The sequence below is a fragment of the Meleagris gallopavo genome, chromosome 1 (assembly GCF_905368555.1).
Source record: "Meleagris gallopavo chromosome 1, MGAL_WU_HG_1.1, whole genome shotgun sequence".
Classification (NCBI taxonomy): domain Eukaryota; kingdom Metazoa; phylum Chordata; class Aves; order Galliformes; family Phasianidae; genus Meleagris; species Meleagris gallopavo.
In genome coordinates, this window is record NC_139404.1 from 1,150,131 (window position 1) to 1,168,517 (window position 18,387).

General features: G+C 51.3%; 1 protein-coding gene across 1 annotated transcript in view; it reads right to left on the minus strand.

Annotated features, from left to right (window-relative positions):
* Window positions 1–13,546: 13,546 nt before the first annotated feature.
* UBE2H (ubiquitin conjugating enzyme E2 H) overlaps window positions 13,547–18,387 on the minus strand; it is a 44,254-nt gene continuing 39,413 nt past the window's right edge. Inside the window, exon 7 of the mRNA XM_003201793.5 lies at window positions 13,547–17,854. Within this exon, the coding sequence (XP_003201841.1) occupies window positions 17,730–17,854 (125 nt within the window). The 3' untranslated portion in view covers window positions 13,547–17,729. The remainder of the gene's footprint in view (window positions 17,855–18,387) is intronic.

The window sequence follows — 18,387 nt, forward strand, 5'->3', positions numbered from 1 at the left end:
CCCACGCTTCTCACTCCTCTTTTGGGGCTTTTTTGAGGGTTTTGGGGTAACTTGCCATCTCCTCCCAGGCACTCGGAGGGGGTCCCTGATGTGGTTTGGGATTTGGGGGTGGTTTTGAGTTGAAGTTCTTCCTTAGAGCTATTTAAGCTTCATCCTTCGCGCGCTTCCATCAGCACCACGGTGAGCGGCACCCCAAAAGCAACCATTGGAGTCAGCTCCTCAACCATGCCATGGTGGGATCAAGGCCACCTCATCCCCGCTGTGCCCCCATTATCCCAATAGTTGTTTGAGCATCCCAAGGAGGAGCCGGACGGCAGCACTGAGGTTGAGCAGCTTTATTTGAGCATGGAGGGTAGGACCATTGGCTCCAACGTGATCTCGTAGGAGCCTTTGTAGGATCAGAGCCCAGTTCTTGCAGCCTGAAGACAAAGTGGAGTGGAGGACGGATAGAAGGACAGATGGAAGGAAAGAAGGATGAGGCACAAGGGGGAGTGATCCCAAAGTCAATCTCAAAGCAACCCAAATGTCCCAGCTCTACGGGAAGAGGGTTGGCCCCCACCAGGCTGGTGTTCCCCAATGGGCTCATGGTGGGGGCTCAGCCTGGCAGACGTTGCCCCCAGCCTTTAATCTGTGCTAATCGGGCTTTAATAAGCAGGTCGAGGCCTCCTGCTGGGGCAGCTCACCCAGCACACGGCACTTTTATTCCCTTCCATCGCAGGGAGCCCAGCCTGGGCTGGGGGAAGGTCCCTGAGTTTTGAGACGATCTGAATTTTAGAGGGTCTCTCCAACCCTGGGTGGCCCACACTGTGACCCAGCTGGGTTTGCTGCCTTTAGCTTTAGCCCCAGTGCTGCATTGTGCAGGACAACCCCAAATCACAGGATTTGATCTCAAAAACTCTGCTGTCTCTGGGAAGGGACATATTAACAGGGGTCTCTGGGGTGATGCCCATTGGTATCTGGGTGCTGGGGGATCCCACGTGCCTTTGAGTGATTGCTGGGGGTGGGGACTATGGGGATGGGTGGGGTTTTTGTTGGGGTGTGGCTTGTTAGAAGGTGGGGCTGGAGAGGATACTCCACCTCTGATCCCCTCTAGGGAAATGTTAGAATTCAGCCTTAAGGGATGTGGATGGGCAGACGGATGGTTTGATGGATGGACAAAATGGACAGGGTCAATGACTTGATGAATGGATGGGATGGATGGATGGATGGATGGATGGATGGATGGATGGATGGACGGACGGAAAGACAGACTCATAGAAGGCTCAGTGGCTGTTTGGATGAATGGACAGATTGGTAGAGGGATCAATGGATGGATGGACGGACAGACAGACTCAGAGGGCTCAATAGCTGTTGGGATAGATGGACATATGGACTCACAGAGGGCTGGCTGGCTGGCTGGCTGGATGGATGGACAGACGGACAGATGGACTGATGCAGGGCTCAATAGCTGTTGGGATGGATGGACAGACAGGTGATTTGGTGGATAGACTGACAGTGATAGAAGGACCGATGGCTTGATGGATGGACAGACAGATAGACAAAAAGATTTGTAGAGGGCTCAAAGGCTGTCTGGATGGATGGGCAGATGGAGACTAATGGACAGACAAGCAGATGGAGCAGTGGTTGGACTGATGGATAAATGGCTGGACAGATAGACAGACTGGTAGATGGAGCCATAGCTGGCTGGTTCAGTGGATGGATGCGGGGACAGACGGATGGATAGGCAGCTAGATGCATGGCTCAGTGACTGGACAGACAGACAGGAGGATGGTTGGATGGCCTTACTGATGATAGCTGAGTGGATGGAAGGAAGGACAGACAGACTGATATGTGGCTGGACAAATGGATGATGGAACCAACAAGCAAACAGACAGAGACACACAGCCTGTGCCCCCTCCCCACATTCCCACCCGCCCCACTAGGCAATGTGGACCCCCCCATCCATCTCCATCCTTCCTTCCGTTCATCCCTCCCCTGGTGCAGCGAGGAGGTTGGGAGCGTGCAGCCTTCACTCTAATCCCACATGATCCAATCTCTGCAGGCTTATGGCCGAAAGCTCTGTAATCACCCGGCGCTGCCCTACATATCCCCACCCCCCCCCATCCAAACCCAGCCAGGAGCAAGGAACCCCCCTCCACCACCCCAATGTGCAAACCCCACCCTCCACCACCCCTCCCCAAAATGCTGTCATCGTCCCTCCTGCACTTGGGAACAGACAGGGACATATGGTAGTGGTGACACATGGCAGCATCGCTCATGCCTCAGTTTCCCTCCCACCCCATAAGCTGGCACTGGCAAGATGTGGGGCAGGAGCCACCTAATCCACCCCCCCTCCCCATGTCGCAGGGACGGATCAGCGCTTAATGCCTGGAGTCAAGTGGGGACACAAGGCCAAGATGCTCCAATGACCGCTTTCCAGCAGGACCCTCTCCTCTATGAGGACATTTCCATGGTTGCCCCCCAAACCCTCCAAAAAACAGCATATCTGGGACCCAAACCCACTGTCCCCATGGCTGGGCACCCTCTAAAGATCCAGACTTGGAATGCACAAATGGAGCAGGACGCTGTAACAACTCCCTCCCTACAACCAGGGGTGCTGGGGGGATCAGGGGGGAATGTGTCCGTGGTGTTTCCCGGGGCTGTAGTTGGCAAGTCTAGAACCACCGGATCCTGCGAGCGCACCAGTGTGAGTTCTACCATTGCCAAAAGCAGCCAGGACGGGAAGAAGGCAGTGGTGGGCTTGGGAAGCTGTAAAAAGAAACCCAAACCCAACCCCAAACCAAAAATTAAAATTGAAATTAAAAAAAAAAAAAAAAAGGAAAATCTCTCAGTTCCATCCCCAGGAAATCCCTCCTGGGACTGAACATCATCCCAAAGCTGCTTCACAGATGCTCCATGTGCTGAAAACCCCGTGCCATCATCATTCAGATGTTCATCATATCCCCCCAAAGAACCCAATTGATGTAAGTTCCCCCCTCCTCGTGTAGGACCCCAGGATGAAAGCACCAAAATTTTGGGTTTCCATATCTCCAAGGCTTTCCTTGCCCTCACCACCCCAAATCCACCCCAAGCCATCCTTCCATCACCAAATCCGTCCATCACTAAATCCACTCATCCCAAATCCATCCATTCCAAAATCCATCCCTCCCAAATCCATCCCTCCATAACCAAATCTATCCATCCATTGCCAAATCAACCCATTCATCACCAAGTCCATCCATCACAAACCTATCTATCCATCACGAAATCCATCGTCCACTGCCAAATCCATCCATCCATCCCCAGTCCATCTCTCCATCATCAAATCCATCCATCACCAAATCCATCCATCCCAAATCCACCCATCACAAAGTCTATCCATCCCAAATCCATCCATCCATCCCAAATCCATCCATCCATCCCCAAATTCATCCATCACCAAATCCATCCATCCCAAATCCAACCATCCATCGCCAAATCCATCCATCACAAAGTCTATCCATCCCAAATCCATCCATCCATCCCCAAATTCATCCATCCCCAAATCCATCCATCCCCAAATCCATCCATCCATCCCCAAATCCATCCATCCCCAAATCCATCCATCCCAAATCCATCCATCCATCGCCAAATCCATCCATCACAAAGTCTATCCATCCCAAATCCATCCATCCATCACCAAATCCATCCATCCATCCCAAATCCATCCATCCATCACCAAATCCATCCATCCATCCCAAATCCATCCATCCCAAATCCATCCACCCATCACCAAATTCATCAATCCATTGCCAAATCCATCTTTTGCCAAACCCATCCCTCCATCACCAAATCCATCCATCCACTGGGGTCGTGCAATGGGAAAATGGCAAAAAATAACCCATCCCCTCCCATCCCTTGGTGCTCTCTCCGCCTTCTCCCATATTGGCACTACACATAATTGCTCAAAACACATAAAGCAAAGCAAAAATGTGCTAGTGCCAAAGCGGGCCGGGCGGCACGGCGGCCCCGCGGGGCTCGCGGGTCTTTCTCTGCTCTGTTTATGGCCCTATGGTAATTCACTGACCGCGGGGTTGCACAGTGAATTCTACCAGTGCCATACACAGAACAGGAGTAGCGAGCTCGCACCCTCCCATTTCCACCTGGTTTTACCCCAAAACTCCTCCCCGATCAGTGCTCCAAGAACGATGAGCCCAGTGCCAGGAAGTCCCACTAGCTGCAAATACCCTACAAGGCTGCAAACATCCTAAAAGTTTACAAAGACTCCATAAGGTTGCAAAGACCCTAAAAGATTGTGAAGTGCCCTTAAATGTTGCAAAGCACTCTGCAAGGTTGCAAAGGCCCTATAAGGCTGCAAAGGCCCTACATGGTTGCAAAGGGCACTTACAAGGTTGCAAAGCAACCCTCAAAGTTGCAAAGATCCTATAAAGTTGCAAACATCCTATGAGGTTGCAAAGCACCCTAAAAGGTTGCAAAGACTCTATACGGTTGCATAGTCCCTCTACGTGGTCCTAAAATGCCCTAAAATTCTTGTAAACTGTAAGGATGGTTGCAAATACCCTAAAAGGTTGCAAAGTATCTTACAAGGTTGCAAAGCACCCTATAAGGTTGCAATGCACCCTATAAGGTTGCAAAAAGCCCTGCAAGTTGGCAAACATCCCCATAAGATTGCAAATCCCCCTCAGGTAGTGGCCAACTCCCTAAAATTATTGCAAATCCCCCCAAAAATGGTTGCACCCTCCCCCTCCATATGGCTGCGTCGCTGTCCCTGTGGGGCTGTGCCAAGCAGGAGGAGGAGGAGGGCACAAAGTCCCCTTTGTGTCGCTGAGCCGCGGCCCCAAGAGGTAATGGGGGCTGCACCATGTGCCAGCCTTCAATTTTGGGGCTGAAAGAGGTGAATCGGTCATTTTGGCTCACCTCGAGCACAGAGAGGGGTTGGACAGTGGAGATATAGGGAGGGATTCTGGGGACATCAGTCCTCCCCCAGAGGGGACAATCTCTATGGTGTGACAGTGACTGCGATAGCTTCACCTTCATCCCAACCCTATATCCTGACAACTCGTCCCTATTGGGCATCATCGACCCCACTGGGTTCCATCATCCCTGCTGGAAAACATCCCCTAATAGGCTCCACTGCCCCAGTGGGTGCCACCATCCCTCATTGGGTGCCATAATGCCATGGTGGTGGCAGCCATAGGGGTGCCCCCATTGTCCCCATCCCTGTCCCCATCCCCATCCCCATCCCTGCCCCTATTTCCATCCCCATCCCCATCTCCATCCCTACCTCCATCCCCATTCCCATCCCTCCACCCCGGCCCCCCCGGCTCTGCAGAGCGATGACGTTGGGCGATGCCGCATTGCGGATGTGCAGAGCTCACCCTCCCCTGCAGCTCCCCCCACAGCCCTGCTCCCCACAGCGCCCTCCAAGGCCCCAAATCTTTGTTATGGGGACATCGGGGTCCTACGGTCCCTGAGACAGATTTAGAGCGGATTCTACCCTCAAAAAAATTCTTCCTGAGCCTAAAATGATCATGGAACCAAATGGTGTCCAGCCAAGGTTGTCATCCTATGGGAACGGGGACTGAGGTGGTCAGAGGATGTCATGGTTCTCAGTGGGGTGGGGGGAGGGTGGATGACCCCATTTGTAGAGCTGTGGGACCCCCACTCCATGGGTATGGGCAGTGTAGGGATGGGGAGAACCCGGGTGGGCATGGGGATAGGGATGGGTAAAGAGATGGAGGTGAGGACAGAAAGAGAATAGGGATGGAGACGGATATGGGAATGGGGATGGAGATGGGTATAGGGATGGGGATGGGATGGGAATGGGGATGGGGATAGAGAATAGGGATGGGAATGGAGGTGGAGGTGAGGACAGAAAGAGAATAGGGGTGGAGACGGATATGGTATATGGGGATGGGAATGGAGATAATGGGGATAGGGATGGGAATGGAGATGATGGGGATGGGGACAGACAGAGAAAAAGGGATGGGGATGGAGATGGATGGAGATGGGAGAAGGAATGGAGGTGAAGACAGGAATGGGGATGGGAATGAGAATGACAATGAGAATGGAGATGGGAACGGAGACAAGAATGGGGCTGGGAACAGAGAAGGGCTTTGGGATGGGGTTGGGAATTGGGAATGGGGATGGGACTTGGGATGGAGAGAGGGATGCGGATGGAAATATAAATGGGGACAGGGATGGAAATAGGGATGGGGAATGCATCTGGGGCTGGGAATGGACAAGGGATGGGGATGGGAAAGGATATGGGGACGAGAACAGCACAGCCCCATTTTGTAGCATCTCAGTGCCGCAGTGCCGGTGCCCCCACCCCAGGACCCTCCCCATCCCCAAAACAGCCCCCAGATGGGACCAGGACCCCAAATCTCAGAGCTCCCGTTGTCCCCACACTGTGCTGGAGACGCACTGGGGATGGGGGCTGCTCTGTGTGTCCCTATGGGGCCGGGTGGGGGGAAGAGACCTGGGAGGGGCTCAGAACACCCTCCATGCTGTGAGGGTGCAGACAGTGGGAAGAGAGCTGAGATTTCGTTGGATTCTGCCATTGGGATGGGGCTGTGAGAAGGACCGCCCCCCCCGGGGTAAAGTGATGCACCGGATTGGGGTGGGGGGGGCACCGTTGTACCCCAAAAGACCCCCTGAGGGCCGGGGGGGAGCTGAGGTTTGGGGCTGTGCCGGGCATTCGTTGTCACCCTTTTGGCCCTATAACGATGTGATCACCCCGAGGAGGGAATTTTGGGGCTTTTTGGGCTGGGAGGTGGGAGATCAATGAAGAGGGGGGGGCTCAGGAGTGGGGGGAGTTGGTGGGACTCATTGTAAATAGAAGGGTCGTTATGGGGAGGGATACATCGAGGGAAATCGGGGGTGGGAAATGCGTCCTTAAGGATGGAACCTGTGGGAGGGAGAGTCCTAAATCCTACCGGGGGCTCATAAATCCTAAATGTGGGGGGGTGGGGGGTGGGGGGAGGCGTCCTAAGCTCTATATAGGGGAGGGGGAGCTCACTTCAAAAGGAAAAGTCTCCGGGGGGAATCACGTCGAGGAAAAAGAGGGGTGTGAAATGCAGCCCCAAAGATGGATCCTGCGGGAGGATCCCTACGGAGGGGGGGGTCCTAAGCCCTATGGTGAGGTCCAAAGGGGTCACCCATAGCTCCCCCCCCCCCCCCACCCCCGCCTCAAGACTTACCTCAGCTCCGAGCGCTGCCGTCGGATGTCCCTTCAGGGGGAGTTTTTGGGGATAAAGAGACCCTCCTCCGCCCCAACTATTAAAGAGGGGGGTGGGGGGGCGGGGGGGTGTTTCCCCCCCACCTCCCTCCTCTCCGCCGTTCTCCCCAATAATGCGGAGGAGCGGCGGTGGCGGCCGCCCTTAGCCCGGCCCCGGGGGGACCCCCCCCCGCAGCGGCTGCAATTGGCCCAGGTGGCCCCGGAAGGTGGAGCCGTACCCGGGGGGGAGGACGGACAGAGGGAGGGCTATGGGATGTGAGGGGGGGGGGCCGGGCTCACCTTGGGCCGTCCCCGTCCTCCCCCCCCTCTATAAGGAGCCGCCTCTCATTATACCCCAAATCCTCAACAGCGGGGCCGCTCCTGTAACCCCTCACTTTAAGTAAAAAGGGGCTCTTGGGACCCCCCCCCAAGTCTAAAGAACCAAAAGGAAAAGTGCCCCTTCCCGGAAAATAAAAGGGGAAAGTAGGGACTGGGAGGGGGGGGGAAAGGGGGGGAAAGGGGGGATGTAGGGCGGCTGCCCATCCCCACGGCCTCGGATCTGTGCGTGGAGGAAGAGGATGGAGGCGGCTGCGGCCCCGCTGCTCTCGTCCCCCCCCGGTGGAAGGATTTTTATAAGCGGCTCCGACCCCCCATGGCCACTCCGACCCCCCCCCCGGGGCCGCCCCGATCCCCCCTCCCCCCCCCCGGTGCCGTCCGGCGGCTGTCGGACATCGGACACCACCGGAGGAGCGTTGAACGGGGCCGCACCTGAACCGCCGCTGATCCGATTTCGGAGCTCTGAAAGCTGCGGGGGGGTTTGTGGGGGGGGATGGAAAGTGATCCGAACCCCATAGGGCAGAGCCCGCAGCTGCCGTGCACGAGGAGTGGGAGGGGTGAGCGCCCCTCCATGGGTAAGACACCCCAAAAGGCAATAGGACCCCTAAAGTATGGGGAAATGACCTGAAAATATAGAAAAAGGACCTCAAAGTGTAGGGAAGGGACTGAAAATGTAAAAACGGGGCGCGAAAATATAGAAAGGGGTGCAATAATATAGAAAAGGGACCCGAAAATATAGGAAAATGGACTCAAACTAGGGAAATAATGGACCAAAAATGTAGGGAAAGGGATGCAAAATGTAGAACAGAGACCCGAAAATGTGGAAAAGGGACCCGAAAATATACAAAAAGTGACTCCTCAGTGCCGTGAAAAGGATCCCAAATGTATGAAAAGGGATCCCAAATTGTAGGGACGCCCAAGATGGGTTTGGACAGTGGTGAAGTGTGGCTGGAATACAGCAAATTGCATCGAAACGAGGATGGATGCAGCAAAATGGACAGAAATTGACCCCAAAGTGACAGGTACAGTCCTACATAAATATGGATTTCCTGAAAATAGACAGGAATACCCCCAAAATAGAGGCAAAAATCCCCCAAATATGCAAATGCACTAAAAAAAAAAACAACCAACCAAACAAAAAACCCCACAAGCATCCCCAAAATAGAGAAATGTCCCCAAAACAGGCATGAGCATCCCTCAAAAAAGATTTGAATGCCCCTAAATTAGACATAAACACCCCCAAAACTGACACCCCCAAATCAGAGGCAAACTGGCATCCACAAAACAGACGTAGCTGATCCCAAAATGGACACAAGTATCCCCAAAACTGACATGAATGCCCCCAAAACACCCCCAAAACAGACACGAACATCCGTAAAATAGATACAAGTATTCCCCAAACTGAGATGAACGACTCCAAAATAACTGCAAATATCCCAAAAACAGACACAACCCCCTCTCAAACAGAGGCAAACGTCCCCAAAACAGACATGAACGTCCCCAAATCCGATAACGAACGCCCCCAGAATAGACAGAAACACCTTCAAAATGAACACGAGCACTGCTGAAACAGGCACAGACATCCCAATAATACACACCAAAAAAAAACCCAAAACCCCAAAACACACATATAACACCCCAAAACTGTACACGTGTCCCCAAAGCATATGTGAACACCCCTGAATTTCATTGCCTCCGCATGCGTTGGGCTCAGTGCTCCAAACCAGCTCAACCAGTTTGGGGCCATGGAATGGGATTGGGATCGGGTTGCTGTGGGTCATGGCGGGCGGATGTGTGCCGGACATGGGGACGGAGGTGGGAGCAGAGGGTCTGTTCCTACTTGTTTTGGGGGAATGAGCCCCCTAACCAGCAGTGGTTGTGGGGAAAAGCCCCCCTACAAGAGGGGCAATGCTGGGAGATGGGATGGGGTCAGGTGCTGGTGGCTGTGGCACCCCAAAATGGTCCCCAAGAGCCCGAGGTGGTCCCTAAGGAAGGAGGTTTCTTGGATGACCCCAAGACCTGAAATGGTCCTCAAGAGCATGGTGTGGTCTCCAAGACACGGGTTGGTCTCCAAAAACTAAGTTGGTCCTCAAGAACTGGGATGGTCCTCAAAACCTGTCATGGTCTCCAAAAACTGGGTTGGCTCTCATGAGCCTGGATGGGTTTCCAAGACTTGGGTTGGTTCCCTAAGACCTGGGTTGGTTCCCAAGAGCCTGGGCTTGTCCCCAGGACCTGGGTTGGTCCCCAAGAGTCAAGAATGGCCACCAGAAAGGGATGTGCCAAGGATGGTCCCAAGACCTGGGATGGTGCCCAAATGAAAGAGGTATCTTGGATGGTCCCCAAGGGCCTGGAATGGTCTCCATGACCTGGAATGGTCCCAAAGATCCTGAAATGGTCCCTAAGAGCCTGGAATGTTCTTCAAGAACCTTGGGTGCTCCCCAAGAACTGGGATGGTCCCCAAGAGCCTGGAGCAGTTCCCAGGATCCCAGGATGATACTGAAGGAGGGAGGTACCAATGGATGGTCCCCAGGAGCTTGGCATGGTCCCCAAGATCTGGGCTGGTCCCCAAGGCCTGGGATAGTTCCCTCAGATCCAAGATGGTCCCTGAGCAGAGGGGAACTACGGGTGATCCTCAAGAGACCAAGATGAACCCCAAGCAGGGAAGCATCCTGGGGTGGTCCTCGAGATCTGAGATGGTTCCCCAAGACCTGGAATGGTCCCCAGGATCTAAGATGGTCCCCATGAAGGACATCTCCCTGGAATGCTCCCCAAGATCTGGAATACTACCCAGGAGATGATAGTGTGATTCAACAGGCACATAGGGTTGTCCAGGCTTCAAAACCACCCATAAAGGGGATTTGTTCCATCCCAAACGTGGCGTAGGACCCCTCGGCACCAGGCTCAGTGTTATTTGTATTTTGATTCCATCGGGGTCTGCCTGAAGTTTCTTGGAGGCCTCACCCTGGTGTAAACCGAGCGGAGCAAATGGCCTTCTTTAAAAATTTACACCGTCTCATTTTGTTCCTAACCCGAATATGAAATGTGCAAGGAGCGGGGGGCCGGGCAGGGCCGCCCCGTTGGCGCTGGGATGATTGGGGCAGGAGCTCAGCCTGGGCTGTGTTTGTTTCCGAGGTTTCTTGTTGTGCTCAGATGGGGATGGAAAAGATAATGCAATATTGATGTGAGAGCGCAACCCGAGTACATTATCCGTGGAGCCAGCACGTTTTTATGGCCGTGGTGAGGTTGGCTCTGGTAAAGCCCATGAGATTCCCTATGAAAAAATGGGGTGGGACTTTGGAGAGGGGTAGAGGGAGGTGGTGGGCATCACACTGAGATGGGTTACGTAGGGTCAGCCATTGAGAAGACCTCTAAAGCCCTATGGGGACGGCACCCAAAGCTCCGTAGAGGACAGCCAAAACCCAACGGTGATGGCACCCAGAGTTCCATAGGGAAGAAATCCCAGACTCCTTGGTGCTGGCACCCAAAGCTTCATGGAGAAAGCACCCGAAACCTCATGGAGCTGGAATCCAAAATCTCATGGGGAAGGTACCCAAAACCCCAATGAGTATGGCACTCAGAGCTCCATAGGGAGGACAACCAGAATCCTGGTTGTTCAGGATTCTTGTCCAGGGAGCTATACCCTGGGTGTAGCTCCCAGGGCTCCATGGAGAATGCATCCCAAACACCACAGGGGAGGCAATGGGGTTGGGTTCCCCACAGCTTTGGAATTTGGGGCAGGTGAGGGGCTTGGGGCAAAGCTGCTGGGCTCAGCTTCACTTGATGGTGAGCCCGGAGAAAATGAGGAAGAAAAATGCCCCCAAAATGGGAAAAAGATCTGAAAACCAAGGAGCAAAGGAGAGAAAAATGGGTCAGAATCCCCAACGATGGGGTCAGGCACAGCCATTCCCCGCCAGAGCATCATGCATTAGTAATGGCCACCGATCCGCTGACGCTGACGGCATTTCTTCCAGAGGGAGGAACAATTGGGGCCGTAACCAGAGCCAGCATGGGGCAGGTGGAGGGGCTCAGGTGTCCCCCGCAGCCCTTGGGGTCACCTGTCTCGATGCTCACGTGGAGATTCAACATCCTTGGATCGGTGGTGTGGGTATTGCTGCTGGGGTGGCATCCGGATGGGTGTGAGGTCCTTTGGGTGCTTTTGGGATGGGGAGAGTTTCTGGGTGCTCGTGGAGGTGTGAGAACCCAGAATCTGCTGTGACGTGGGGACAAAGTGGGGAGGAATGGTACCCAGAGCCCCACTGGGATGGCACACGTGTCACATGGGGATAGTACCTAGAGACCCATTGGGATGGAACCCACATCATATGGGGAAAGATCCCAAAGTCCTGTGAGATGGCACCCAGAGCCTCCATAGAAAAGACATCTGAAATCCCATGGAGATGGCACCCAGAGTTCCATAGGGAAGAAACCCCAGACTCCATGGTGCTGGCACCCAAAGCTCCATGCAGAAGTGACCCAAAACCCCATGGGGATGGCATCCAGAGCCAAACAGAAGACACCCAAAACCCCAGTGGTCATGGCACTCAAAGCTCCATGGAGAAGACAACCAAAACCCCAGGGAGATGACATCCAGAGCCAAACAGAAGATAACCCAAACCCCAGTGGGCACGGCACCCAAAGCTCCATGGAGAAGACAACCAAAACCCCATGGTTGTAGCACCTAGAGCTTCATGAAGACCTCTAAAGCCCCATGGGGATGGCAGCCAGAAACTCCATAGAAGAGGCACCCAAAACCCCATGGGGATGTCATTCAGATCCCCATGGAAAAGACTCTCCAAAGCCCCATGGGGATGGCACCCAGATCCCCACGGAGGAAGCACCAACACCTCATGGTGTTGGTACCCAAAGCTCCAAAGGGACAGCACCCAAAGCCACATGTGGGTGACACACACAGCCCTATGGGAATCCATGCTCAATACGTTTTGCCTTTTGATGGACATCCTTCAGCATGGACACAACTGGGACAGGATGCTCCTGAGCACCCAGTATAATACCCCAAATCCCATCTGCCCCGTACTGGACAGAGTGGGAAGCGACTGGTGGGGTTCGGGGGCCACCTGCTGGGCAGAGGGGACAGTGTCACCCCCAGCTGTCCCTAAAAGACCCTAAAAGATGGGAGGAGGACAGACAGAGGAAATAAAGTGCTCCCTGCCCTGCTCCCTCTCTAGGGCAAAAAGGAACAAAAGCCTGCAGGGCCGGTGGCTCCAATTGGTGGCAGTGGGGTTGGATGCCCCATTGCCACCTATGGGGCCGAAGGTGGCAGAGGGTGTCAGGCTGGGTGCTGGCAGCAGGTGGCACTGGTACGACACGGATCTGCCACCCTGACCTCAAAGGCAAAAAAAACCCAACAATTTTGGGGAGTTCCAGCAGATTTGGGACAGCAGCTGCAAATCCAGCCAGGATGGGGGGCAAGGGGGACAAGCCACATATGAGACCATGGCCCAGTAATGGGCTTGCATCCCCTTTCCCCTTGTCCTGCCCCACAAAACACCAATGGTTGGGGAACTCACATCCCTACATGCATCATCCTACGTCCCAATTTCCATCCAACATCAAGCCAAACATCACACATGGGATTTAGGGACGTGGTGTAGTGGGCATAGGGGTTGGTGATGGGTTGAAGATTGGACTAGAGGATTGATCCCAGAGGTTTTTGGTGTTGGGTTGATGGTTGGACTCCATGATCTCAGCAATCTTTTCCAGCCTCAGTGATTCCATGAGTGGGCATGGTGGTGATGGGTTGATGGCTGGACTGGGTGGCCACCACAGAGGTCTTTTCCAAACCTAATGATTCCACAGAAAAACAGGTGTGTGCCCAGCATCCAAACCCATGCAGCCCCATTTTCAGTCATCAGCCACGATGATTTATTTTCCATCAGCCAAGAGCTCATCCCCAACCCAAAAAATGCCCCACGGGTGCCATAAATCCCACAGAGCCAATGACGTGGGGTAGAGGACCCCTTCCTGCATGAAGCTCAAGCACCAGGCAGCCTCTGAGGTATATACATATTTTTTATTTTAAAAAAAGTTTACAGTTCTGTCATTATACACAACTACCGGAGAGGTTATACTCTTAGAGAAGAGGCATTTTGTCAGCGGGGGCAGATGTGCCCACTACATCACAACGCAAGAAAAAAAGGGGGGAAAAAAAAAAAAAAGAAAAGAAAAGAGAGTTTAGACTCTGATGGAGGGCAAAACGCCCCGATCTCTTCAAGTATCACACGATAGGTACCAAATACAGTCAGTAAAATAATGGCCATTTCTCATGCTGCGAACACCCCTGCGAAAGTGCTAGTAGAACTTGGGGTGAGCAAAAAGGAAGGAGGAAAAGGGGTGAAACATCTCTGACCCTACCTAGGATGGGAGGAAGAGCCTTGGATGTGGGGCGTATGCCCATCCCAGTCGAGGTTGAGTGGTACTGAGCTGATGGCAAAGCTCTGCTCCACGCTGCCTGCGAAGCAAAGCCATGAGATGGAGGAACAAAGCCATTGGGGAACATCCTGTTGACATTGAGGAGTTTCCAAGGACCTAAACTATAGGATGGAAGAAAACATTGGTGAAACATGTCCCACTGACTCCAAGGGAAGGTGTCGATGCCACCAAGGAGCTTCCAATGACCAGGAGGATGGACAAAGAAAGTCACTGGGGAGTGTGTCCCATAGACACTGAGGAGTTTCCAGGAATCAAATCTGTGGGATGGAGGAACAAAGCCATTGGGGAAACATGTCCCACTGACTCCAAGGGAAGGTGTTGATGCCACCAAGGAGCTTCCAATGACCAGTAGGATGAACGAAGAAAGTCATTGGGGAATGCGTGACATGCACACCAAGGAGTTTCCAAAAACCTCATCTATGGGATGGAGGAACAAAGCCATTGGGGAACACGTCCCACTGATCCCATGGCACAGTGCTGATGACATCAAGGAGCTTCCAACGACCAGTGGGATGCAAGAGAAAAAACACTGGGGAACGCATCCTACTGATCCCGTGGCAGTGCCAACGACACCAAAGAGCTTCCAATGACCAAAGCTATGGGATTAGAGAACAAAGCCATTGGGGAACACATCCTGTTGACATCGAGGATCTTCCAATGACCAAAGCTATGGGATGGAGGAACAAAGCCATTGGGGTACATGTTCCATTGATCCCATAGCATAGCATTGATAATATTAAAGAGTTTCTAATGACCAGAGCTACAAGGTGGAGGAAGAAAGCCATTGAGGAACATGTCCCACTGACCCCAAGGAACTTCCAATGATCAATGGGATGGAGGAAAAAAGCCCTTGGGGAACACATTGCACTGACCCCACGGTGCAGTGTCAAGGACACCAAGGAGCTTCCGATGACCTTGCTGGCAGCTCACGCAGCACAGAGAAGCAAAATCCTCATCAGCCAAAAGGGGAATTGATGGGAGCAGAAGGCAAAGCCTGTTTCCAATTCAGCACCAAGGTTTGGGATGGGGGAGCTCACCCGAGAGCAGGGACATGGGGGTATGGGTAGGGCTGGCTGACGCTCCCATCACTGCAAAGAGAGCACAAGGCAATGACAGTACTGTTTTATGAATGCTAATAATGAAAAAAAAGAAAAAAAAAAACACCCTCAAGATGAAAAAAGAGCTACCATGCTGCAGTAAGGCTCCACCTTTTCCTTCCAGTCTACACACGTGGTTTTATTTACAAGCTATTGGGTGGGGTGGAGGGAGGTTTCTTTCAGGAGGAAGACTTGGAAAAAGAGGTGAAAAACGACACAGGAGAAGATGGGGAGGAAAGAAGAGTGGTGCCAGGAGCCCTGACCAGGGTCAGGGCAGCACCAAGCATGGATTTTTTGGGGAACCTCTGCTTTGCAGAGCACTGATTTCACAAGCTGAGGGGAGAATGTGCGAGTGTGATGCATCAAAACAAAGGTGGGAGGGATGGAGTGATGGGGTTAACCTGCAAAAAGAAAGGGGATGAGGTAATTAGAACACTATTTTTTATACAATATTGAAAAAATACAAATTTTTATTGTGTTTTTCTTTTTTTTTTTTTCTTTTTTTTTTCTTTTTTTTTTTCTTCTTTTAAACTGATATCACCACCCAGCACTTACTCTATTCCTAAGTAGCACCTACAGTAAAGGTTATAGCACAAGCAAACTGCTAGGTCAGCAGGTAAGCAAGGTAAACAGTGCCAGCAAATGTGGCCCCTCCCACCCCAAATAATGAGAAAACAGCGTGCTAGATAAGAGTTAAGTACACCATTACATGTTAAATAGTTAATATTACCCTTCCAACAAGCCACAAATGCTAGATAGAGAACTTCAGCACAGTCACTAGCCACAGCCCTACGTTACTGATTTAAAAGAAAAGAAGAGGGTGGGGGGCAAGGGGGGAAAAAAGGAAAAAAAAAAACCTTTGCTTCATGCCCGTAATCAACATAAATGAAATTCTTCGTATATTTTTATTAAGGAAAATCATGCTAAAGCAAAATGATACTTTATGAGTTCTTCTTTTTTTTTCTTCTCCTTCTTCTTCTTCTTCAAAAAAAAAAAGAATCGATTGTGCTTTATGAATTAGAAATAGGATTGTAACCTTCCAACCCCACTGACTCAGAACTCGGTGGCGTTCCTAAAGGAAAACATGTCTGGGAAAACCCAAATGTACCGACCCGACATTCAGGACTCTGCTCAGAGCAGCATGGGGTGGATCAGTTCCCATGCACCATCCCATGGGCTGCGCCACAAATTAAAATATCTCACCCAAACCCCTCAGAAATCCCCCAAAATACAGCAGGTCACTTTCAGGTTTAATATCCATCTCCACTCCGATCTCCAACACACAATTATCCAAATTCAAGTATACCAGCATCCCAGGTAGACATTTGCTCCATTCCGTAGCATTAAAACAAACAAACACAAATCTCGGCTTGCTGAAAAACACCCAAAGAAATCAAATATTTCATTTGTCAAAGAAAAAAAATATATATATCAGGAAAAAAAAAAAAAAAAGAGCAGATTCACTTGCTTCCTCAATTGGTGCTTTTAGGCTTTTTTTTTTTTTATTATTCATCTCATTTTTTTTTTTTTTCTCTCCTAGATCACATTCTTAGTTAACTTTAAGAGATTTTAATCCTGTTGTACACACACAAGCAGATGGCTACCAAGCTGGTGCAGAAGGGGAGAAAAGGAAAATAAAATGGGTGCCGATGGATTCGTGGACTGCAGCCAACGGGGCCGATCTCCGCGGATCCGAAGCTCTCAGCACGGCTCATCCATCTGGTCAGAGAGCCCTCCCAGGAGATGGAGGTGTTTGCGAGGTGTTCAACCATACTTCAAGCAAGAGAAAAAAAAAAAGCAAACCTGGAGCCGCGAAGGGCAGCAGTTTCAAAAGGATGACAAAGTAAGAGTTGGGCTTCACATGTGCTCCAGCTAAACCAAAGAGCATTGTTTGTGTTTAATTCCTCCCAGCGAGGGAACAGCTCGTAATCCAGACCAAAAGAGTAACATCCAGATGAAGGCTTCCAAAAGTCCCAAAAGCGGATGGATGGACCAGTGGTTGTCAGTCCCTACGGTTCAGAAGGGCAGGCAGGAGTCCACATATAAAAACGGACTGAAAATCCAAGTCTAAACTCTTAAGCTTCAAGGCTCTGAATAGCTCCATGCATTTGTGCTGGTTCTATTGAACGTTTTAAATGTGACTCCGCATCAAATACCATCAGCGAGGTTGACCTGAAGGAGCACCTTTCATTCCACTGTCTGATCTATGCAGTTAATAGCACATCCCTCAGATTTATCTTAAGAGAAAACGCCGTTCCATGTGAGCATCCAAGGTGGTGTCTTCGGAAACATCGATCGGAAAGCAAACATTTTTGCTAATTCCCTACCTACCAGGGCAGCTGTTTGAGCTGACAGTTCAGTAGCACACAAGTTGACTTGGCCAAATGGAATCTGAATGCATGCATTTGGGCTGCATATTGCTACCAAAATGGAATGTGGGAATATGCTATGCACCTCGGGTTGAGAAATGACCAAGAAAAATCAAGATCTAAAGGGTGATATATATATATATATATATATCAATGCTATTATTCATAAAAACCTTGTTTAGTAATAAAAAAAATTGCTTTGTTTAAATATGAATATTATAGTCTGCTTCTCGTGGTTAGGAAATTAGAGTCTCTCTGAAAAGCAGGTTGCCTCTTCTACTACAACTCCATATCCTGAGCCTCGTCTTCCGAGAAGTCAGACATGGAGCTCTCAGACGAGCTATCCCCGGTGCCTTCTTCCTGCTCTTTTAGTGCTTCTTCTGTTGCATATTTCTGAATGTATTCTGTGTGTGACAGAAAAGAAAAAACGCATAAGCAGCATGTATTCAACAGTTAGAGGATGGCTTAAGACCGATGGGGCAACAGCGTGTTTGGTAAATCTGAAAGTACAGCAGTTATCGTGGGATCATCTACAGCAGTACAGATGATAGCACTGATCACAGGATTACCAGATGCCTCTGACTCAAAGCAGCACTGCCCAGCAATGAGGTGTGAAAATGCTCAGAGGTGAGTGTGAAAACACACGCATCTCTATGCTACTACATCACTGACATACACTCATAGCTAGAAACAACCTAAATCCTCTCTTGGATGGCTTAGCTCACGTTCCACTTACTGCTAAAATGGGAGAGTCTGTGTTGACCTGGAGAACAAGTTTGAATGCCATCAAGCCACCTATTCTATAAGCTGTGGATGCCCTTCCAATTGAACCATTCTATAACTCTGTGATGCTTAACCCAACCCAACCCATTCCGTGACCTTTAAGGGCCCTTTCAAAATAGTCCACCCTATGGCCTTATGATCTTTAAGGACCCTT